At 41.4% G+C, this 24374-nt stretch overlaps 1 protein-coding gene across 3 annotated transcripts in view; it reads right to left on the bottom strand.

Annotated features, from left to right (window-relative positions):
• Positions 1–15708, bottom strand: part of LOC135517808 (protein FAM222A-like) — a 36492-nt gene extending 20784 nt beyond the window's left edge. The window contains exon 1 of one of the 3 annotated variants that reach the window (XM_064942423.1): positions 15382–15708. In XM_064942423.1, coding sequence (XP_064798495.1) covers positions 15382–15383 — 2 coding nt within the window. In that variant the 5' untranslated portion in view covers positions 15384–15708. Of the gene's footprint in view, positions 1–8091; positions 8313–15381 lie in introns of those variants that run through there. The other 2 variants (XM_064942424.1, XM_064942425.1) reach the window with 2 other exon arrangements.
• Positions 15709–24374: the final 8666 nt, after the last annotated feature.

Raw genomic sequence — 24374 nt, 5'->3', positions numbered from 1 at the left:
ATTTGTCAGGCTGAAAATGTCTTACACCAGGCAAAAATATTTTCAGTTTTCAGAATCACACAGTCAGTCAAAGTGACTTAGCCTAATAGTTTGCTTGACAGACCGTAAACACATCAGTTAGCATTATGAGCCAGGTATATTCCTCAAAATTAGTTTGCTTATCTAAACACCAGACAATTGTCCTTTTGGGTCAAGCCATGGCTGTTTATCTAGGAACCTGGCAGAAGAGAGTATCCTCCTTAGCTTCCTCCCTGATTTTTGCATTGATCAACAGTATGAGAGTCAGTTAGCGACTGATGAAGAGTGGGTTGACTTGGTGGCTGGCTGTCATTTGTGAAACACCCCTATGGAGGAGGTCAGCGCTTGACTTGTACTGAAAAAAAGTGCCGGTACTGTTTATTTAGGTGCAGGAACTCAACAATGGCTTTGACCTAATGTTCTTTAGGGTGTTTTCACATGTGAAATTCAGCACCCTGGTTCGGCTTCCGGAAGTGTCCGTGAGAATTCTACAGAATAAATTATGCTTTCACAATACCTTAAAATCGTTTCAGGTTGCTGTTAGCAAGATGCACATTACGTTAGCGAGCTAGCATGTTTACAACAGGCAAAAAAAAATGTTCCACGCCACTCACACTGTCGAGTCACAATACCTTGTACTCTGGGTCTTGGATCCGCTACTCCCGCAGGTCCAGGATTAGTTTCAGCCAGAGTTCGTTTGCATTTCACACATGCTTTATTGAACAGATCATGGTACCAAATGCTCCAGGATCATAAAAGGATACGTGAAAGCGCCCTAAGAGGTGCAGGAACTCAAACAGTAGATCATTTGAGGTACCAGTACCTACTCTGTTGCAGTAAGAAAGCTGGCTATGCATTGACACTGGAAGAAGAATACTGATGTATGATCTCATACGGATTAACCTTAGAGTGTCAAAGACTATGGTTTGGACAATTAATGGAAACATTTTATGAAACGTCGTGCAGGATAGATTCTCCCTCAAACAAGAACGTGTTGAAATAAACAACCTTAGAAAGTGTGAAAGGCCATTTAGATATGTTTTACTTTAAAATAAAGGCCCCCCCAAAAAAATTTGATTCCAAGGTTAACAAACCATACAACTCCATGCACAAGGACTACTTTGAACAATTTACACAAAACATTTCACAAAAACACATTCACTAAAAGAACTGCATAGACGCAACGTTTATAGCAGAATTACGGTAAAATCTCCCTCAGTTTTTTTTATGCGTTCACGTTTTCCCAAAGCTCTTAAATATCTGCTCCAATGTAATATTCAAATATGTCTTCGGAAAGAACGGGGTGTCAGCTATGACATGACACCTTGAGTTTGAAAAAAAAATGTTGGTTATTGAACTACAGTAAGTGAAGTGGATTTACACTCGGTAACAGAATTACGGTAACGGAATTTGGTGCAGAATTATATATCATGGGTCCCTGATCTGTACTACACAGAAATGTAGAATTATGGATATGAATGCCATTCTCTTCATGGTGATGTATGCTGAATAGGTACACAAAGTTAGAAATATGCAAGATCATAATTTGCATATATAGGTATTGTTTTACATACTGGCTATTATTCTAATGAGTTCCTTCCCCAAACAAAATCAAATGTGTTAGTCAGGGCCAACCAGTCCAAATCTGAACCAGTCATATATGTACAGTGCCTTAAAACAGAAATCCCACCCCTTGACTTTTTCCCCACACTGTGTTATGGCTACAGGGTAGCCTAGTGGATAGAGCGGTGGACCAGTAACCGGAGGGTTGCAAGTTCAAACCCCCGAGCTGACAAGGTACAAATCTGTCGTTCTGCCCCTGAACAGGCAGTTAACCCACTGTTCCTAGGCCGTCATTGAAAATAAGAATTTGTTCTTAACTGACTTGGCTAGTTAAATAAAGATACATTTTAAAAAAAATCTGCACAAAATACCCCAGAATGACAAAGCAAAAATAAGATTTAAACATTTATTAAAATTTTAAAAAACGAAACCATCACATTTGCATTAGTATTCAGACCCTTTACTTTGTTGAAGCACAATTGGCAGCAATTACAGCCTTGAGTCTTCTTGGGTATGATGCTGCAAGCTTGGCACATCTGTATTTGGGGAGTTTCTCCCATTCTTTTATGCAGATCATCTCAAGCTCTGTCAGGTTGGATGGGGAGCGTCGCTGCACAGCTATTTTCAGGTCTCTCCAGAGATGTAAGACCGGGTTCAAAACCAGGCTCCGGCTTGGCCACTCAAGTACATTCAGAGACTTGTCCTGAAGCCACTCGGTCTCCCGCGTCTCAGGCACTGAATCGCAGTGCTACTAGGCATCACGATAGACCCAAGTTCAATCCCGTGCTGTATCACAACCGGCAGTGATCGGGAGACCCAGAGGGCGGCGCACAATTGGCCCAGCATCGTCCGGGTTAGGGTAGGGTTTAGCCGAGGGGGCTTTACAAGTAGGCCATCATTGTAAATAAGAACTAATTCTTAACTGACTTGCCTAGTTAACCTTTAAAAAGTGTCACGTCCAAACGTGACACTTGGTATTCAGGCCAAAGAGTTCAATATTGGTTTCCTCAAACAAGATAATCAAATCAAAATTATTTATATAGCCCTTCGTACATCAGCTGATATCTCAAAGTGCTGTACAGAAACCCAGCCTAAAACCCCAAACAGCAAGCAATGCAGGTGTAGAAGCACAGTGGCTAGGAAAAACTCTAGAAAGGCCAAAACCTAGGAAGAAACCTAGAGAGGAACCAGGCTAATAATCTTGTTCCTCATGGTCTAAGAGTCCTTTAGGCAAACTCCAAGTGAACTGTCATATGCCTTTTACTAAGGAGTGGCTTCCATCTGGCCACTCTACCATAAAGGCCTGATTGGTGGAGTGCTGCAGAGATGTTTGTCCTTCTGGAGGGTTTTCCCATCTTCACAGAGGAACTCTGGAGCTCTGTCAGAGTGACCATCGGGTTCTTGATCACCTCCCTGACCAAGGCCCTTCTCCCCCGATTGCTCAGTCAGGCCGGGCGGCCAGCTATAGGAAGAGCCTTGGTGGTTCCAAGCTTCTTCCATTTAAGAATGATGGAGGCCACTGTGTTCTTGGCGACCTTCAATGCTGCAGAATTGTTTTGGTACTCTTCCCCAGATCTGTGCCTCGACACAATCCCGTATTGGAGCTCAACAGACAATCCCTGCAACCTCATGGCTAGGTTTTTGCTCTGACATGCACTGTCAACTGTGGGACCTCTCTACTGTGCTTCACGTACAGTACTGTCCAAACATGTAAAACATAGACGTCTATGATTGGTTCGGTCACCAATCATGGAGGCCTATGCTTACTCAAGGCCGATCCAGACCAAAAATCAATGTCTGACGCGAAATCAAGGCCGGTCCGGAATGGTAAAAAAAAATATTACGTCTGTGGACATGGAAATCAAAGCCGGGGGGGGGGGGCTCATGGGCAGGTATCAGCAAGAGCCAGGAGAGTTATCATTAACTGGAGAGAGGGAGGAATTGTCCAGATGGTTTTCACACTCTCGCTTTGACGACCATACAACAGAAAGATATCAGTTATGAACTGAACATGTCATAACAGAATGCCAGTGGAAGGTAGGACAGTAGCAGGTGACCCCACTGCGAATACTAGGATTTCCCCATTGTAGCCAATTCAATTGCATTAATTCCATGACTGTTTTGTCTGTAATTATGTTACTGATTTGGTAACAGAACTACACATTTTAATCACTTAATAATGCAGAAACAAACATTGAGATCAGTAAAAAGAAGAAGTAATTGGCAGGTCTACCTTTACTTACTTCTGTGAACATTCATTATCCTGTCTCCCCATGAAGGAGAAAAATGTGAAAATATCTTAAGATACATGGATTTCTTGGTCATGGAATTACAAGGCACAAGGCAATGCTTCTTAAAACTTACAGAAGGCAAAAAAAGTATCCAAAACTAATTAGAAAAGTGCTGATATTAGTTGGCAGCAGGGTTTTCGTTAGCTGTCAATGAAACTGTTCCTGGCCAAAATGACCAGGAGAAAAAAATCCCATTGCAATATAATTATTTTCATTGATTGATGTAAATACATTTGACCGTCAGGCTTATCGGTCCACTTTACAATGTGAGCTGGAGGCAGTATGCATTTTGGAAACATACTTAATTGTTTGAATGTTTTATTGAATATTATTCGGCATGTCTTACCTTGCTTTAATGTAGCCTATTGGCAAAATATCACCATGGAAACATGGAGGCAATTCATTTTTAAAAAACACTTCATATGCAGCACGAGTTTCAAGTTTGGGGAAGCTTTATCCTACCATTTCTACCATTCTGCGCATTTTCATGGAACAGTTATTTCAATAATAATATTTTCATTTCTCAAAATCATTGAATTAAAATGATCAAATGTAAAAGTTAAGTCAACTAATGTGACTGTGCCATATGCACACATTGACACGCCGAGATCCATATGCACACATTGACACGCCGAGATCCATATGCACACATTGACACGCCGAGATCCATTGGTGGCTAGAGAAAAAGGGGGTCATGGAACTCATTGCCAAAAGTCTACATCTGCATTGGCCTATAACTTCCATTGTTCTTTCACACTGAGGATTGGTGATTATCAAGAGGGAGATTGCTAGAAAGATTTTTTCAAATAGCTTACTAATATATTATCATTTGCAATGGATGTTAAAAAAAACACTCTACTACATTTCCAAGCAGGACAGGTACTTCTATGCATCCTCAGGCACGTGCGCTCCCTCAACATTGACAGGACAGAGAAACCAGGCATGCTCATTGATCACTCCTCACATGGTGTACTCCAAACAAAAGACAACGGGGAAAAAAATGAAAAATCTCATAACATTTACATTTACATTTAAGTCATTTAGCAGACGCTCTAAAGTATGGTTATGAAATAAACCAAAACTGGCAGAAGTGCAGCAGGTTGTGAACTTTGCAAACAATGTTGACTCAGAATGAGAATTGTAAATTACTGTAATAACATGTATTAACAGAAATGAATGCAACCAAATGACAGGGATTAACAGTAGATTTACTACTTGTGACAAACTCCGCAAAAAAAAAAGAAACATCCCTTTTTCAGGACACTGTCGTTCAAAGATAATTCGTAAAAATCCAAATAACTTCACAGATCTTCAATGTAAAGGGTTTAAACACTGTTTCCCATGCTTGCTCAATGAACCATAAACAATTAATGAACATGCACCTGTGGAACAGTCATTAAGACACTAACAGCTTACAGATGGTAGGCAATTAAGAACACAATTATGAAAACTTAGGACACTAAAGAGGCCTTTCTACTGCCTCTGAAAAACACCAAAAGAAAAATGCCCAGGATCCCTGCTCATCTGCCTGAACATGCCTTAGGCATGATGCAAGGAGGCATGAGAACTGCATATGTGGCCAGGGCAATAAATTGCAATGTCCGTACTGTGAGACGCCTAAGACAGTGCTACAGGGAGACAGGAAAGACAGCTGATCGTACTCACAGTGGCAGACCACGTGTAACAACACCTGCACAGGATCGATACATCCGAACTTCACACCTGTGGGACAGGTACAGGATGGCAACAACAACTGCACGAGTTACACCAGGAACACACATTCCTTCCATCAGTGCTCAGACTGTTCGCAATAGGCTGAGAGAGGATGGACTGAGGGCATGTAGGCCTGTTGTAAGGCAGGTCCTCACCAGACATCACCGGCAACTGGCAAATCTGGTGCTGTCCATGAGTAGGAAATGCACTGCAGTACTTAATGCAGCTGGTGGCCACAGATACTGACTGTTAATTTAGATTTTTCACCTCCCCCCTCCTTTGTTCAGGGACACATTATTCCATTTCTGTTAGTCACATGTCTGTGGAACTTGTTCAGTTTGTCTCAGTTGTTTAATCTTGTTATGTTCATACAAATATTTACACATGTTAAGTTTGCTGAAAATAAACGCTGTTGACAGCGAGAGGACGTTTCTTTTTTTTGCTGAGTTTATATTATGGGGAATTTATAAAAAAAATAAAAAAAATAAAAGGGCAAACAATTCACACACTGAAAGCAAAATAATTGGCGGGAGACAGCTGAGCCGTTCTGGAGAAAGACTGACCTATATCGTCGCCACACACACTCCTCTTGTCAAAATTTGAAATTATACTCACAGATATTTGATGCTTTTCACGTACAGTTGCAACTCAATAATCAGCTAGGCCTATTGCCACACATGCTTCCCAAATACGCATACGAGCTTGTGATTTGAAACAATCCACAGCTATTTTTAAAGAATCTAATGATCCTCAATTCCTCTGTGCTAATCCATGCTTCCGGTGAAGTATTTTGAATGATTTCATTTATTTCTGTAATAAAAGGAGTAATTATATAATTTTGGCAAATTTATTTCCCCCCCCATTTACTCCACTATTGGACCCACCGCTATGCCATTTCTCTCCCGTTCTATTGGTTTTCATGTAAACTTTATTTAGTTGTCCAGAAGCCTATCCTATTCATATTAACAATCTGTCCTAGTCATATTAACAACCTTTCCTAGTTGTTGCATCTTTAGATCCCCCCCCTTTTCTTAGTTTTCCCGCGAATTGCATTTTGGCAAATGTTTGAAAATGACGTTTTATTGGATTACCAGAATCGACATGTGATTTCTGTCATTCTGAGCACCGGTGGTAGACGCCCTAATTTCTTATGAACCCAATGCATATGGGTCCAGAAAATGTCTCAAATAGCCAGTCAATTTCAATATTCCCTGTCACGTTGTCAGGTGTCACATTTTCCTAACAGTCACCCTGGTTGGCAGGGGTCGTCGCTTCAACATTATTGTGTTTTGATGCATTTCTAATAGATGGATTGGTTGTTTAGAAACAAAACCGACATGTGTGCAACTATGGGGCAAAACAGACAGGGTTGGCTTAGATTGTTGCCGACATGTATATTATATTTAGTCTCCAAATACATTTGCAAAACGAGCACTTGTCTATCAAATACATTGTTGCTGTTGTTAACTAGCTAGCGTATTTTTGCCATATTGGCAGACATAAAATCAGTCAAAACACCTTAAAACAAGACATGGTATCAAGAACATAATAAAAACTTAATGAAATGAGCCACCTACGATTCCCCACGTGGCAGCTTCCTGTCATTGTTGCTAGCAATCTGACCATTCAGAATCATAACAAATCACAGCTTCCGCCCCATCGATGGGCGCACATCATTTTTCATGACGTTTCCAGCCAACCCTTCTAAGACTTTTTCATGGTAGATGTTTTCTAAGAGCCCCTTTCCTATCTGTTTGACTAGAAATTAAAGCCATTGCCTCATTTTTAAGTTGGAAAATGGTTGAAAAATGTATCTATGTATAATTTCCTCAAAATATAGACAGCCTTCACTTGACACCCAATTTGATATCCTCTTATGAACTTCACGTTGGTGCTCATGGGTCCTTTTACATGGAAATTACGCAGATAAAAAGGCGGTGATCTGCCTGACCTTCCAGACGCTTCTCTCCTCTGAACGGCCTCCAGGGCCTTGACTGGAGCAGAGTAACATTGCCCTGTGACCCTTCCTTTCAATACTAAAACGCACAGACAAAAAAAACAAAAAAACTCGCTAACCCCCCTCCCTCCACCCCATTCCTCCCCCAATCCCCTCAGCTTGTCTTTGCAGTTCTTAGAATCCTCAGTTAATAATTAGATTATCATGAAAAAAGGGTTTAGGCTGAGAGCCCTTTTCACTCTCTAGTTGGATTCATTTGAGTGCTGTGCTAACGTCTTTCCTTCCCTAACCACTGTGAAATCCCTGACAGGTCCAAATGCAAACACAGACACAGGAGGTACACAAACGTCATACAGTAACGTTGACCTAATTTAACTTTATGTCTCTACACTGAGTGGCCTCCTTACAGCGTCATCACTCTGAATAGCAGAGCTATAACCTTGCAAAGAGCGGTCAGCCACCTACAGGCTCTTTACAACCTGAAATGTATGCACCCTGCATCAACGGTGTTACAGTACACTGGTAAAAAAAACATTGGATAAGACTCACCATTAGTGATGTGGTCACAAAGACCTGCAAAACCACAGGTTCTGTTTGGGGATGACAGTAAAAATGGGTATAAAATGATTGCTTTAAAAGCACTGAAAATGCAGGAGGTTTTGTGAATAATCCATGCCAAAAGTGAGCCCTAAAGTATTAACAACAAGTTCCATCAATGACCTGCAATGCCAGACTGATAGCTTGCAGTCACACTTAAAGACTATCTACTGACTCTCAAAGGCCTCCTCTAAATGGACGCAGGATCCTGCCAAAGCGATGGAGCCAGGGAGACAGGGCAAGCAGTCTGGTCTGAGTCTAAAACAGACTGACAGACAGCACTGCTACTGCAGCTGCCGGTTTCATCTCTGCACCCCCTCATGCATTTTTAATGGAATCTATTACTCCCGGATTAGCCGATAAGAGCCATCCTGTTTAAATTCTATAATAGTTTCCATAATTGGTATCAGAACATGGTTTGAGAGAGACAGATTTTTTTCCTCTTATGCGCTATTTTTTTTTTTAACAAAAAAAGAAAACAAGGTTGAACTGCAGGACATCCAAACAACCCAGAACAGCTCTGCTCCACACAATGAGCATATGCACAAGGCCTGAGGCCGACAACAATGAGCCTCATTTCCATTGAGATTAGCTTCTATAAAAAGGTATTACAACGGTGTTAAGCAGGGTTTGGAGGATTGTTATTTCTATACAATGCATGCACTTGCTCGAAAATGTATGGAAAATAAATACAATGGGTCGATATGAATATCCCTCGAGAGACTTCTGGCAGATGCATTTTGAGAGCGGGAGGGTATGAGAAGCCTAGACTCAGTAGAGTATTCAAATTCAGTTAAACGTTTCTTTAGACCTTGGCCAAGTACATGCAAAAGCAAAAAGAAAATATCGCAAACCAAAAATACAATTCTCCACTAGAATGAAAGAAAAAAAAATATTTTACCACAGACACATTGTCAACTTGGGGGGAGTAGGTAACCTGAACATACAGCCCATGTAGGCTAATCATAAATCCCATGAACTCGTTCAGTTCTGTCAGGGCATCATTAACGGTTCTCACAGTAGGGAGCCTTGGTACAGAGCCTTGGGCTCCCTCAACCCTGTCCTTGCACAGGTGCCAAGGTAAAAATCACTGCTCGTGCTTTGGGCATGGAGCCTGGCAATAGCCGAGGGAGCATGAAAAGTAAACAGGGCCTTATCTTATCCTCATCCCACACACCGACTGGATAACCCTGGGGAACATTGGCCAACCTTGACTTCGAGTGTGTGTGTGATATATATATACACACACACACACACACACACACACACACAGTTAGTGAGGCAGAGTGCACAGACAGATCTCTCCCGTCTGTTGTCCATACAGATGTTCATCAACAAAATGCCCCATTCCTGGGCTTCCCGTCCCACACCACTGACACTTCGTATTGGCTGCATCAGAGATCATTATTTAGTCTGCCTCTATTAATAACCAACAATAATATTTACGTTGATATGCCCGCTGTGTGCTCTGCATGTAAATGTCATCATAATGCAAAAAATGTTTATTAATTGTGGACTACCACATTGGGATGGCCTTGAATTTGGAATAAATGCTTTCACGACAAAATACAGTTCCTCTGTATGACATGTTAGACTTTGTGCTTCCCATAAAGCCTGCTCTTTTACCCTGAACAGTGTCTGACAGGTTTTAATGGGTGTGGGTGGGCTGACAAATGGGCAGAGAGAGAGAGAGAGGACTGCTCACTGAGGGCACTGACAAGATGCCTGGATCTAATCAAAACACACCTTAAGCTATCAGACCACAGCCCAACAACTACAGTCATAACAGATGTTTGTTTACAATGAATCAACTTGAGAAATGGTCCATGCCTTACAAAAACATTCATATTATGCTGCGGGTACTCAAGCTTTCTGACAGACGAAGCTTTGACAAACAAAGAAAATCCCAAGTCATTGTAATGAGCACTGTTCAAAAGCTAGCTAGGGTTAAAACATATACACAACGTCAGAGCAATAACTATCCGTTTTGATCTACAGATGCTTTGCGTCTATGATCCGCCCACTGACTGCCAGTCTCACCTGCTGGGAGTGGAAACCCAAAAAGATGAACCCAGGCAATAATCAAAAGGCCTGTCTTTGTCTTTAATCAGTTAGAGCACATGGGAGAGATGGAAGCTTTTCTAGTCAAAACATAGTGACAGATGTTCTTCTGTCTCTCTCTACAGATTAGCATGGTTGGTGAAGAGTCTACAGAACCAGACTAGACTGGACTGGCTTATACCGCAGACAGGGCAGACTAAAGTCAAGTTAGACCTCTCGTGAATATTCTCAGACCATCTCAAGCAATCATTGTTACTGGGCTTTACAAGTACTTTGATTGAGTTTATGCTCTCAATCTGGCCAAGAACAAATCCTTTAACTAGTCTCTGTATGTCCTTAGGGTTTAATAATCAATTTTTCCATCAAGATCCTAACTGTTTGTTTTGCTCACCCACCCTCTAGAGACGAAGTGGCAGCTATGCCTGCCTGATGGAAAAATGTTCCTACAGTATAGCTTTGGCTACAGTGCCTTTCACTGCCAAACTCCTCCATACCCCCCCCCCCTCCTGTCAGAGCAGGCAAGGCCATTCATTATGCTGTTAAGGGTCACTGATTCCTTCAAGTCATTAAACATTTTAATAAAAACAGAGAAGTCATGAGAAAAGATTGGCAAAATGCTCCCTGCAGGGTAATCACACTGGAGAGAACTCCTTTTCCACACTTAATGATAAGTTCTGGTCCTCACAGGGCGGCATGGAAAAACCAAACTGTTCTTGGAGAAAGAGGACTTTAGTCCCTGGACTAATCCAAAATGACCTCTGCCTGCTGCCTTCCCAGTAAGGGCAGATAACATTGCTTCGCGTGCAATCAGGCAGTATGTGTATTCTTTGAGGTTTCTGAGCACCATAATGTACACAAAACAATGGGCTGTTTCAAATGGCAAGCACAGCAACGACAGCCCCCAGAGCTCCCCCTCCCCAATGACCCCAGAGATCCAATCTAACCCCCACCCTTAACCCCCTGTCTTTTAGCCTCCTCATCCCATCAAAATAAAATAAAAAGACCAATTAGGCAGATTTCAAAAGATGGCAGCTAGCTCATAATTACACATGACATTGTTAGGAGATAAAAGGTGATTACTATGGATGCATGGGAGAAACAGCTTAGCAACCAAGCCTTTGACAATATCCTTTTAAGCAGAGCAGGGTGATTGGCCGTCCATGCACTCTCTGAGGTCACTTTACCTCCACTGACTCTCTCGATCTCACAAACACAAAAAGAGCAAACAGTCACTGGGCAGGAAACACAAATTCCCAATATTAGGTTAACATCAACAAACCATCTTGGTAATAATAGCCATTTTGTTTTGCCCCATGACGAGGCCTAATAGCCTGTGTTGGATATGAAGCGCAAAGGACTGCATAAAGGGAAAGACTGGTTGAACATATCAATTCTATCTTGCAGTTCACCGGCACTTGAGAGTGGGTGGACCTGCTGCACACAGTAGGCAATATAGCCTCCTGCAGAGTAACTACGGGATATATAATACAATGTGATATTTGTGTAGCCCCTACCTGTGGTGGTGCAGAATTATTTTCAATGTCTTTTTTTTGTCATCACTCTTTCTTTCTTTCAGCCGGTGGAGAAATTTGGGGTGTGCATGTCACCTACACACTCCAAAATCATTTCCAAATCTCTTGGTGAAATGATAGCAGCGAAGATATTCATAGAACTCCAGGCTAAATATGCACAAACCGCATAGGTTTGAAACCTAGCAGAGCATAACATGCAACAAAGAGCCATAACATACTATCCATCCATTATCCCTGCACATTGTAAATATGGCACTGAAACTGACCCTGTATGTAGTATACTTACTTACTTTATCGTGTTCTTCTTATTTCTTGTTTTTTTTATTCTACCTTAAGTTATTTTTAGTACTGTTATTGATTACTGCATTGTTGGGTTTTTGCAAGAAATGCATTTCACTGTACTTGTGCACGTGACATTAAAACCTGAAAACTTGGGTGGCTAGACGAGTGGACCGGGGGGCCAACGCAGAACCTTCAAAAGAGCTACTCCTATGGTGACCTGCATGGAGACTGCATGGAGAACAGAGAGAAACAAGCCAGCAGATGACAAATCCCCATCATGGATCAGGAGATAAAATGCTGATGGGCGTGAGGTGATCTGTTGAAAACCCCAGGGAGAAGTACACATGACTGTTTGTAATTCTACCCGCTAGCCTCTGATACACTGACTACAGGCTGGCCAAGCCATAAAAAGCTACGTGTTTTAGCTGTTTCTCAGATCAAGAAAAAGCACAAGCCAAGCCAATATCTAGAATGTTAATTAGAGCAGAGTATGCCGATATATCAGTTTTGCTACTAGGCTACTCAGTAAAATGTCTGACATCCCCACTAGGCCTGGGTTATATCACTCCAGTATAATAAACACAAGGACACTTTCCATCCTCCAACCCAAATGTTCCCCAAAATGAAGGATGTTGTCTGTCAAAACCAATACAGACATTACAGGCAAAGCCAAAGCAATTTCAGAGTAATTACATTGACTTTATGCTCAGTCATATATTAAACATACAGCACTACACACAGAGTGGCAGCTGAAAGTAACATGTTTTTTGCCACTGCTATTCAAACTGCAGACTTGACAGAATTATTAAAGTAGAGCCCAGTCAAACGGATTGAATGTCAACTCAAGATGTGTGAATAAAGCAATTTCCTTAGTGGGGATGTGGGGGAGGGTAAGTCAGAGCATTTTTCATTTAGTTTAATTACATTCGCTCTACTCAAAAGGCCATAATGTTTATTTCATGATTTAAATATATTCAGAGGCAATCCCATAATGATGCTAAATTATGTGAGTGGGCAGGAGAGGGAGCAGGTCCTCCCTAATTTAGTTTCAGATGCTTTATGGTATAACATTTATACAGACAGAGGCCTTTCAGGTACTGAGGCAAGAGACATGGAGACGGATGGAATGAGTTCTCAGGACTATTCATCATCAGTGCTCGACTTGGACAGGAGCTCACTGGAGCAAAGGACCGGCACCTCAAATGTCCTACAGCTAAAGCTTATAGAATATTAGCTCAAAAGTATTGTGGATCTCCTGCACCTAAATAGAAACAAAATGAGTACCGGCACCTATTTAAGTCCAAGTCAAGTACTGTCCATCATACATATGGCCTGATGGGCTTCAAAAGACGACACTGAGAACATAAACTGAAAACTTTGCATTTCAGACTTAGTCTGGTTAAAATGTGCTTTTAAAGATGTCTTCAATAAAAAAATGTTTTAGTTTTGTCATTGCCAGAAAAGTCAGATAGTAGAGTAAGTTGTTAATTTGCCATGATGCCGCTCTTTTATTGCTAAACCTCAGACGGGAAGAAGATGTGACTGCTCTCTACCCAATAAATGATCTGACACCACCAGGAAAGCATGCAGGATAGAATTTCACACCTCGGCATATTATCCATGGCCCTTTACTGCGGCCAACCTTCAGCTCTGCCTCTAGGTGCAATGAGGTGTGAGGATTCCTCCTCCGGCTTTGCCAATAGACGAGGAAGATAGCCCTCGGATGCAGCTTTGAAGGGCCAATAATATACTTCAAAGCATTTCCTGTAACCACTGTGTTTCTGACACATAAGTCCTCCTTTATTGCAGGCTGTACATCTGCCAAAAAAAACATTCTGCTCACCTCAGAGACAGAGTGGAACTTCATGCCAGACTAGACCCGTTTGGAGCTTTCAATCAGTGACTGGTTCCATAACGGACGGAAGTAGTTTGGGGGTGCCGTGCTGAAGACCTCTATATTGGTCCGCTAATACAGGAGTAGTAAAAGGCCCAGTGGGTCAATTCTTTGGGAAAAGTCTGATAATTATCTGTACAAAAAAAAGTTACTGCTAATACTTGTGGAATAAAAAAACAATTACTTGATATATGTTTTCCAGTTTCTTGAAATACTTTGCAACTTATTTCTGTGAAAACTGAAATGCTTTATTCATTCCTCTTCCATTTTAGTAGATGCTCTTATCCAGAGCAACTTACAGTAGTGAGTGCATACATTTTCATACTGGTCCCGCAGGAATCAAACCGACAACCCTAGCATTGCGAGCGCCATGCTCTACCAGCTGAGCCACATGAGTACTCAATTACTGTATTGCACATTGTTTTTCTTCATGGTGATGGAAAGTCTACAGGTACAAACCTAGATGACCAGCCTATGTACTATACAGTAATGTACATTTACATTGTGGTTTGTAAAGACGGTAGATTAACACTGCACAAAACATTGTAGTTTTCCATATTATTTGACCAAGAAAAATATTGAATTTGATGTGGAGATTTTGTGTCTTTATCCATAACTTTACACCTTTCGATGTAAATGTTTGAGGTTAGGGTTTTGTCCCTTTTTCTGCAATTGTCATTCTAATGGAATCCAGAAAGAACAGGGCAACAACTAGTCTGCTAATACGAGTAAAAAATTAAAATAAAAAATAAAATAATAATAATATATATAAACATTTTTTTATTTTAAATTATTTTTTAGGGGGTGGAGCAGTACACTCCGCAGCTATGACTAGTTCCAAATGTGCACAAAGGGGGAACTGAAAACGCTAGTCTATAATACTCAACATAAATTTAAAGAATAAACTTAGCAGTTAGGTATCTGGATATGCCTTAATACAGAGCGGACCATCAAAAACATGAAAGTAGCCGTCCACCCTGTGTCCCAGTCCAATATATTTAATATTCTAGTATTACTCAAATCTGCCCCAGTCTCTCGAAGTAGGTCCAATAGATGCCGCATTCGGGGGCAGAGTGTTTCCATAAAACAGTTAATCCAAAGAAAAGTAATTCTACACTACAGGACAAATAATGAACAAGTCTAGACTGGGGCTGGGACCATACGCATATTAGTGGGCTACTGGTCTCATTGCGCACAAGACATTGATGGATTAACTTAATTAATTCACCTTTATTTGATCCAAGTAGAACAATCTAGGCAATATAAATGCACCACGTTTCATAAAAGGAGATTGATTTCCCTCCCATTCCCATCATTCTTAAGGTCTACAAATCTTAACCATAGCCTAGTAAAATGAATGCACCTGCTGATGACCGCAAACAATGCATTAAACTGAATCGATAGCCTGGCGAGATTATGTCAAATGAAGTAATGCAACGAAGATTAGAATAGGACATAAAAACTATTTCTTACATACAGTGTTCAGTGTTATCATAAGGCTTGTTTATCTTTGGCTCGCCACTGCTGGATGCTTGTTCCCCTGTTCGGAAGGCGTATTTCCTTTTCCAAAGAGACGTTGCTGAAGTCCGATGAGACTGGGAATTATCGGTCTGAAAATATCCATGAGAACCACTTTTAAAAAGTATGTTCGAAATGCCAAATGGGTTGATATTGAAAATAAATTCGTTTGTAGCTATATTCAGTTCAATTTGTCTCCCATATCCTCTTCTCTCCCCAAAGCCGACCGAAATGAAAGATGTCGAAGTGCAAGGAATGAATTTTCCCGACTGCACAAACCGGGCATCCGACCAATCAATTAAGAGTAAATTTGAATATTCCCACGGCTCAACCAATCGTTTGAAACAGAAGGCGGTAACCACGGTGACGCCGCAAGCGTCTAGGTGAGCACGTTGTTATTTCGCGGAAAAACTTAAAGGGGTATTGCATGGCTTCTGTCAGGGTCTCACTCTACAACAAAGGAGATTAAAATATGTTTAATTTACTCATGGTTGTCCGATTAGCACATGATCGAACACAAATGTAACCTACACCAATAGATAGATGGTGTCTGAAATAAGCCGTTTTGAGTGTCATCAATTAGGCTACCACAAAAATTAAGCCTCTACTAAAAGGCTTTCCAGCTGGCCTTAAGGCTTCAGCATGCTTCAGTTCAGCTGGCGCCTAGATTTAGCTAGCCAAACCGAACGAGTGTGCTTGCATACTTCGTTAAAAGACCTTAGCTATTTAAAAAAAAGCTACATTAGTAATGTTTGTCCATTTTGAGACCCTGTAGACAGTATACACTTCCTCAAAATAGTACAAATTAATCTAAGATAACTCAAGAAATCTGTCATTAACTTTGAAGATTTTGACAAAGAGATAGTTGGGCAATTTTACATTTTACATCTCAGGGACAGATCCAAATGTCATGAAAAATTAAGTGCGCCCCCCTCCCCAAAGTAAAAAATATTTTTACATGACCCTCCCCTTGTACTGTAAAATAAATGGAAAATCCTCCCCCTCATCAAATTAACTCAAAATAATGTTTACAACCACAAATAACAATAGCTGTGTTTATAAATGTGGATGGACTTTGCTATTTCAGCATGCTTTTGTGTCACAGTCGATGCCACGCAGGGCTATGGCCAGAAAGTTAAGGGTTCGCCAAAGACCACAGACGAGCTCTCTCTCCCTGCCTGTTTCATTACACTACAATCAGAACCGGCTGCAGACAATTATCAGCCAGGGGTGAAATCAGATTTTCAACATTTTGATGCCATTTATAATTCTATAAAATATATGCAAAAGAAATTCCACCAACAGGTTTCTGTGCCAATAAACCACACAACCAATAAAAAAAACATACAGACTTTGGGCACATCAACATCATGGTTTGTGTTTAACACCACAATAAATAGACTATGTACATGTCGACAAAGAGAAAATACATCCTTCGTGCCTTGTAGGCTTACCCAGTATTGAAGGCTTGGCTTGACAATCTCCGAAAGTTGTTAAACTTTTTTGGTGTTTTGTAGCAGATGTCTCTTTCCATTCATTAATTGGCCTCTGCATAGTTTGGAATGATTGATTTTATTTTTCCATGAAAAAAAGTAAAAATAATTATATACAAAATGGTATCGTCTGCGTAAAGGTGGATCAGAGAATCACCAGCAGCAAGAGCGACATCATTGGTGTATACAGAGAAAACAGTCGGCCCAAGAATTGAACCCTGTGGCACCCCCATTTAGACTGCCAGAGGTCCGGACAACAGGCCCTCCGATTTGACACACTGAACTCTGTTTGAGAAGTAGTTGGTGAACCAGGCGAGGCAGTCATTTGAGAAGCCAAGGCTGTTGAGTCTGCCGATAAGAATGCAGTGATTGACAGAGTCGAACGCCTTGACCAGGTCGATAAATACGGCTACACAGTATTGTCTTATCGATGGCGGTTATGATGTCGTTTAGGACCTTGATCATGGCTGAGGTGCACCCATGACCAGCTCAGAAATCAGATTGCATAGCGGAGAAGGTACGGTGGGATTTGAAATGGTCAGTGATCTGTTTGTTAACTTGGCTTTCAAAGACCTTAGAAAGGCAGAGTAGGATAGATATAGGTCTGTAACATTTGGGGTCCAGGGTGTCTCCCCTTTTGAAGAGGGAGATGACCGCGGCAGCTTCCAATCTTTGGGGATCTCAGACAATACAAAAGAGAGGTTGAACAGGCCAGTAATAGGGGTTGCAACAATTGCTCTGGATAATTTTACAAAAAGAGGGTCCAGATTGTCTAGCCCAGCTAATTTGTACTGGTCCAGGTTTTGCAGCTCTTTCAGAACATCAGCTATCTGGATTTGGATGAAGGAGAAATTGGGAGGCTTGGGCAAGTTGATGTGGGGGGTGCAGAGCTGTTGACTGGGGTATGGGTAGCCCGGTGGAAGGCATGGCCAGCCGTAGAAAAATTTGTGTTGAAATTCACGATTATCGTAGATTTATCGGTGGTGACAGTGTTTCCTAGCCTCAGTGCAATGGGCAGCTGGGAGGAGGTGCTCTTATTGTCCATGGACTTTTCAGTGTCCCAGAACTTTTTGGAGTTTGTACTACAGGATGCAAATTTCTGTTTGAAAAAGCTAGCCTTTGCTTTCCTAACAGCCTGTGTATATTGGTTCATACCTTCCTTGAAAAGTTGCATATCGCGGGGGCTATTCGATGCTAATGCAGTGTGCCACAGGATGTTTTTGTGCTGGTCAAGGGCAGTCAGGTCTGGAGTGAACCAAGGCCTATATCTGTTCCTGGTTCTTCATTTTTTGAATGTGGCATGCTTATTTAAGATGGTGAGGAAAGCATCCTCTAGGCATCCTCTAGGCATCCTCTAGGCATCCTCTACTGACGGAATGAGGACAATATCCTTCCAGGATACCCGGGCCAGGTCGATTAGAAGGCCTGCTTGCTGAAGTGTTTTTAGGGAGCATTTGACAGTGATGAGGGGTGGTCGTTTGACCACAGACCCATTACAGACGCAGGCAATGAGGCAGTGATCGCTGAGATCCTGGTTGAAGACAGCGAAGGTGTATTTAGAGAGCAGGTTGGTCGGGATGATATCTATGAGGGTAACCGTGTTTACGGATTTTGGGTTGTACCTGGTTGGTTCCATGATAATTTGGGTGAAATTGAGGGCATCTAGCTTAGATTGTAGGACGGCCGGGGTGTTAAACATATCCCAGTTTAGGTCACCTAGCTGTACAAACTCTGAAGATAAATGGGGGGAAATTAATTCACATATGGTGTCCAGGGCACAGCTGGGGGCTGAGTGGGGTCTGTAACAAGCAGCAAAAGTGAGAGACATATTTATGGAAAGGTGGATTTTTAAAAGTAGAAGTTCGAACTGTTTGGGCACAGACCTGGATAGCATGACATAACTCTGCAGGCTATCTTTGCAGTAGATTGCAACTCCACCCTCTTTGGCAGTTCTATCTTGGCGGAAAATGTTGTAGTTGGGGATGGACATTTCAGAAGTTTGGTGGCCTTCCTAAGCCAGGATTCAGACACGACTAGGATATCAGGGTTGGCGGAGTATGCTAAAGCAGTGAGAACAAAATAACTTAGGGAGGACCTGGCTTCTGATGTTAACATGCATGAAACCAAGGTTTTTACGGTTACTGAAGTCAACAAATGAGAGCGCCTGGGGATTAGGAGTGGAACTGGGGGCTACAGGGCCTGGGTTAACCTCTACATCACCAGAGGAATAGAAGAGGCTAGCAAAACTGGTCGTCTAGTGTGTTGGGGACAGAGAATAAAAGGAGCATATTTCTGGGCGCGGTAGAATAGATTCAAGGCATAATGTACAGACAAGGGTATGGACTTTGCAGAGACACAGACACGATACACAGATAGACACAGACACATTACAGAGATAGAGACACTCTCAGGAATCAAGGTAAGACCCAGATGCAGACTGTTGAAGTAACAATGTTTATTGTAGTAACAGGGGCAAGTAAAAACAGGTCAAGGCAGGCAGGGGTCGATAATCCAGGGTAAGTCAAAGGTACAGGACTGCAGGCAGACTCAGGGTCAGGCAGAGTTCAGTAATCCAGAGGTGGAGAAAAGGTACAGGACAGCAAGCAGGCTCAGGGACAGGCACAGAGAGGTCAGGCGGGCGGGTACACGGTCGGGACAGGAAAAGTTCAAAACCCAGGAGGACGAGAAAAGAGAGGCTGGGAAAAGATCGGCGCTGACAGGAAAACCACTGGTAAGTTTGAAGAAGCAAGACAAACTGGCAACGAACAGACAGGGAACACGGGTATAAATAATGGGGGATCATTGGGAATATGACATAAGAAAGGGAATTTTTAGTAGGATTAAATGTCAGGAATTGTGAAAAACTGAGTTTAAATGTATTTGGCTAAGGTGTGTGTAAACTTCCGACTTCAATTGTGTATATATATATATATATATATATATATATATATATATATATATATACTATATAAATGAAGAGAAGCTTAGGCCTAACCCCAGAGAGATAGAGATATGCCCGTGGCACGCTTACGACACCAATATGCATTTCTTTATGTCAGATGGCTACTGTGTCTGCTACACAGAAATAGATGTACAGAAGGAGGCTAATTTGTACATTTTCTATAAAAATGTAGTGTATAAGCATTATATTGTTAGATTATAGGAGTAATTCTGGTAGGGCTGAAACAGACTTCCTCACCTGAAGTTCAACTGTCAGAGTCAGTTGGAGCGCCAGAGCGCACTGCCTTCATATCATAGGCCTGCAGTAGCTAAAGCTTAATAATAGCCACACCATACCAAACCTTCACCAACGTTTATAAATGTTATTGGGGTAATAGAAAAAGTAAGTCAAGGCATTATTTATAGGGAGAAAACAGAAGCAGAAGAGCGAATGCAAACCAGGGAAAAAACACACTACAATCACTAATGTTGACCTATCACCAGCTAAGGGGCGTAGACTTCGGCTCCGATCTTCGACTTCCCTCTCGATAATGTTTTTGTGCCTGAACACCAGAAAAAAAAAACACTCACTGAAGTCCTAAACTAACAAAAATGTCACAAAATGTTCTGTAATATATGCATGAACTCTACCGAACTGTTTAGGCTGGGAAGCACGCGGACAACTTTGAAAGGGCTTTAAAATCTGAGATCAAAATACAACATTTACTGTAGGTAGGCTGGCCTACATAGATAGTATTGTAATATGTGGAATGGGAGCTTTGACTAAACAGTAAACTTCAAGCTTACACACCTGAATGGGAATTCAAGTCATAATTTCCATCGCAAATTATAATTTCATCAGCAATATGGCCTTACAGCAGACACAGCTTTCATTCAAAACACAGTCTCCATGGTAACTATTGATAGCTGCTTGTTAGGGCTTGTTGCTAGAAAATGATTACTTTCTGATGGTGCGAGGGAACCCCCCCCCCCCTAGATAGAGGTGCATTGAATCCTTTTTGTCTGACAGAATTACAGCTCAATTTGAATTTCTCAATCTTGTCATACAGAACTCCACTTCATGCTATCAGAAAATGTGTGAACACTTGCAGGCGTGCATGTGTGTGCATGTGTTTGAGCTTGACTGAATTGAGCATCAGCTCAAAATGCACCACAGGCCAATCATAAACAGATTGGATTGGATTGTTCACGAGGTCGTTGAGTTCAACCTGAAGTGCCTCAATCTTTTATACATGTATTTTATTACACTTCCAAAAGGTTTGAGTGCTGTATTCTTTGTCTGGTATGTTGTGTATGTAGGGATGGTTTCAAGGTTGTGTGATAACTAATTGACTGTGACTGTACTGGTGATTCCAAATGAAATACCACTGGCACAAGCCAAATTGCTCCAACAGTAATTGTAGTATGAACATTTTAGATTGTTCACATCGGGGCTACATGGGGCTATATTTATTGCAAACAGTATTTCCTAGCATATATAGTATTTGCAAGCATTATCTGGGTAGTTGTCTTTCATCTCTAATGTCTAATGGCAACACAGCAGGGGCAGTCTGCCTGGGGGATCTAGGGTGTACCTGTGTGTGTGTATTTGTGCATTTGTGTGCGTGTGTGTGTGTGTGTGTGTGTGTGTGTGTGTGTGTGTGTGTGTGTGTGTGTGTGTGTGTGTGTGTGTGTGTGTGTGTGTGTGTGTGTGTGTGTGTGAGTGTGTCTGTGTGTGCGTGTGTGCACGCGCGCGTGTGTGTGTGCGTTTGTGTCTGTCTGTGTATGTGTGTGTATGTGCGTGCTTGCATGCGTGTGTATGTGCGTGTTTGTGTGAGTAAGTGTGTGCATGTGTGTCTGCTTGTGTGTGCGTGTCCAGGCCAATGCTCCTGCAGCTCATACTGTGCTCTGCTCTCAGAAGGGACTCTACTCCCACTGGCTGGCTTTTAGGGTAAAACAGCTGCACCCATCTCTGCCCTTAAGCTTCCTACCCCCTACCCAGCCATCCTGCATCTGTGACCTCATTTCCTATTTACGCAGACATGCAGAAACACCTCATGACCACATCATCATTTCATTTGCAGTTGCTCAATTAGCCTTCAAACAGCCCTGTCATTTTATCCACATATTAAGCACATCACAGTTCACTCTGTAGCACAGATAGGCTTACTGCTCACCTCAGTGAATATTTATAACGCTGTGTGAGCCAATAAACACCTTAAAAAAGACATACTTAAAATCTGAACTTTAATTGTGCCCTAAAGTAAATTTGACAGCCGTGTTCTTTAAAAAAAAGGAAATTGGACCCTCATTATGCACAATGTCATGTGAATTACCATTTGAAACCTACATGTACAGCTGCTTTCATGAAGAATATTGAAATATGTTTTGACAATACCCCTGAGTGCCATTCTTCAATTTTAAAAAGGGCTTCCAATGGCAAATGAGGTTACCATGCCAACCCTGGTTCTATATGATATACAATACATGGAGAAATGTTATCCTCGTAACTGTTGTTGGTGCCAGCCTTACACAATGCAAAACACACTAATTAATTTATAAATAAGCGGATTGATCAAAGGGAAACTACTTTGATCCCCTTGAGCTTGTGACAGCAGAATAATTTGGAAAAGGGTCCCTCCGCTTTTAGTCTATCAGGACTCCTTACGCAAAATGAAAAAAAATGCTTTTAGGCTTACTTCATTTGTGTTGAACCACCGTTTACAATTGTTACTGACAATACTGCAGGTGCTGGTTGTCAATCATAGACAGGGAACAATACACCCTGATTGTAATACATTCTCCAGGTCAGTCTTTTTTTCTATAGATATACAGTAAGAATACCCTTGTATAATAGAATTAGTGTAGAAATAGAACATTTACTCTTTGGATGAATTTTAAAACCCTTCCTTTGAATCAATCCATGTGGAAAAAAACACAGTGGGTTTTTTTCCTCTTCAGTTTTCTTTTCTCAATCATCTTCTCAATTGATGTTTCTTTGCAAAAAAATGACTTTCCAAAGCAGATTGACGTTCATTTAGCAACTAAGCACAACCAGCAAGGGAGAGCATTAAGTGAATTTCAACAGTAAAACTCAAAGAGCAGTCACTCGTCTGAACGTGTGTTTAAATTTACATTAGATTCTCAAACAGACTTTTGCAGCATATTAATTACCCCCTTTCACTCAAACAATATTCTGCTACGGTATGTCAACATGTTTACAATACTGTGTCTATTTCCATGTTATTTTGGCAAACTCCAGTTATTCTTCCTAATGTAAATCATATGATTTTCTATTAGTCCACAACAAAAAAGGAAGGGACACATTTTCTGATAGCATGAAGTGGAACTGTACAAAGAGATTGAGAAATTAAAATTGGGATATATTTCTGTCAGACAAAAAGGGTTCAATGTACCTCTAGCTAGATTTAACACACACACACACACACACACACACACACACACACACACACGCACACACACACACACACGCACGCACGCACGTACACACACGCACGCAAGCACACACGCAAGCACACACGCAAGCACACACACACACACACACACACACACACACACACACACACACACACACACACACACACACACACACACACACACACACACACACACACACACACACACACACAGAGCTGAAATGGTCTATTTAAAAAGACAATTCGGTTTTAAATTAATGCTTGAAAAAGCGGTGAAAAATCAACATCTTGTATATATTGCTGTTTTATCCCCGAGAAGACAAACAACAAGAAGAGAGACTGAGATCATTTTTATCCAGAAAGCCGCTTAGCAAAAACAATAGCATGTCAAAGGGGACATACTGAGGGATGCAAATATGGATACATTTTGTCTGGGAAACACAGTATAACAAAGAGAAACAACATGCGAAAGCTGCCTGTGCAATCTGTGAAAGTATTTTAGGGAATGCAGGAAAAATTAAATTATAGATTGAAAACCATCCACGTGATTACTTTTACCCTGAAAGGCTAAGACAGATGTCTTTGTGCTTATATTAATCAATCAGAGAATGATGATAATCTAATCACTGCATTACCATGTCAGATTTCCACATTCAAAAATGGGTGTTATGAAAGTGTATATGAATATAAACCAAACCAGGATCCTAATCTGGCATTTTTGTCAATTCTGGTTATAAAGGTCATGCTCAAATATATATTAAAAAAACACGTTTATTTCATACAGCAGACAAGATCTGCTTGGTTTGAATAATCAACATGATAAAGTATGTTTGCAGACTTTTGTTTAGACTCAGGCCTATTCACCAACAGATGTTCTCAAAATATTAACCAAGCCCCCCTGTGCTCTCACAACTCCCATATAGTTACATCCTATCTCAGCCATGCCATTTGGCTGCTGCCCTGGACTCTTCCACTTCCGCTAGCTGTCTGTCACCGCTGAGGATGTCAGGCAGGCCCTCCCTCTACCGAGTGTCCTCATCAGAGCAGAATGAACCTGGCGCTGACACTAATAAAGAAT

The sequence above is a fragment of the Oncorhynchus masou genome, chromosome 28, assembly GCF_036934945.1.
Source record: "Oncorhynchus masou masou isolate Uvic2021 chromosome 28, UVic_Omas_1.1, whole genome shotgun sequence".
Taxonomy (NCBI): Eukaryota; Metazoa; Chordata; class Actinopteri; order Salmoniformes; family Salmonidae; genus Oncorhynchus; species Oncorhynchus masou.
Note: the sequence above shows the minus strand (reverse complement) of the source record. Positions and strands in the feature narration are given on the sequence as shown.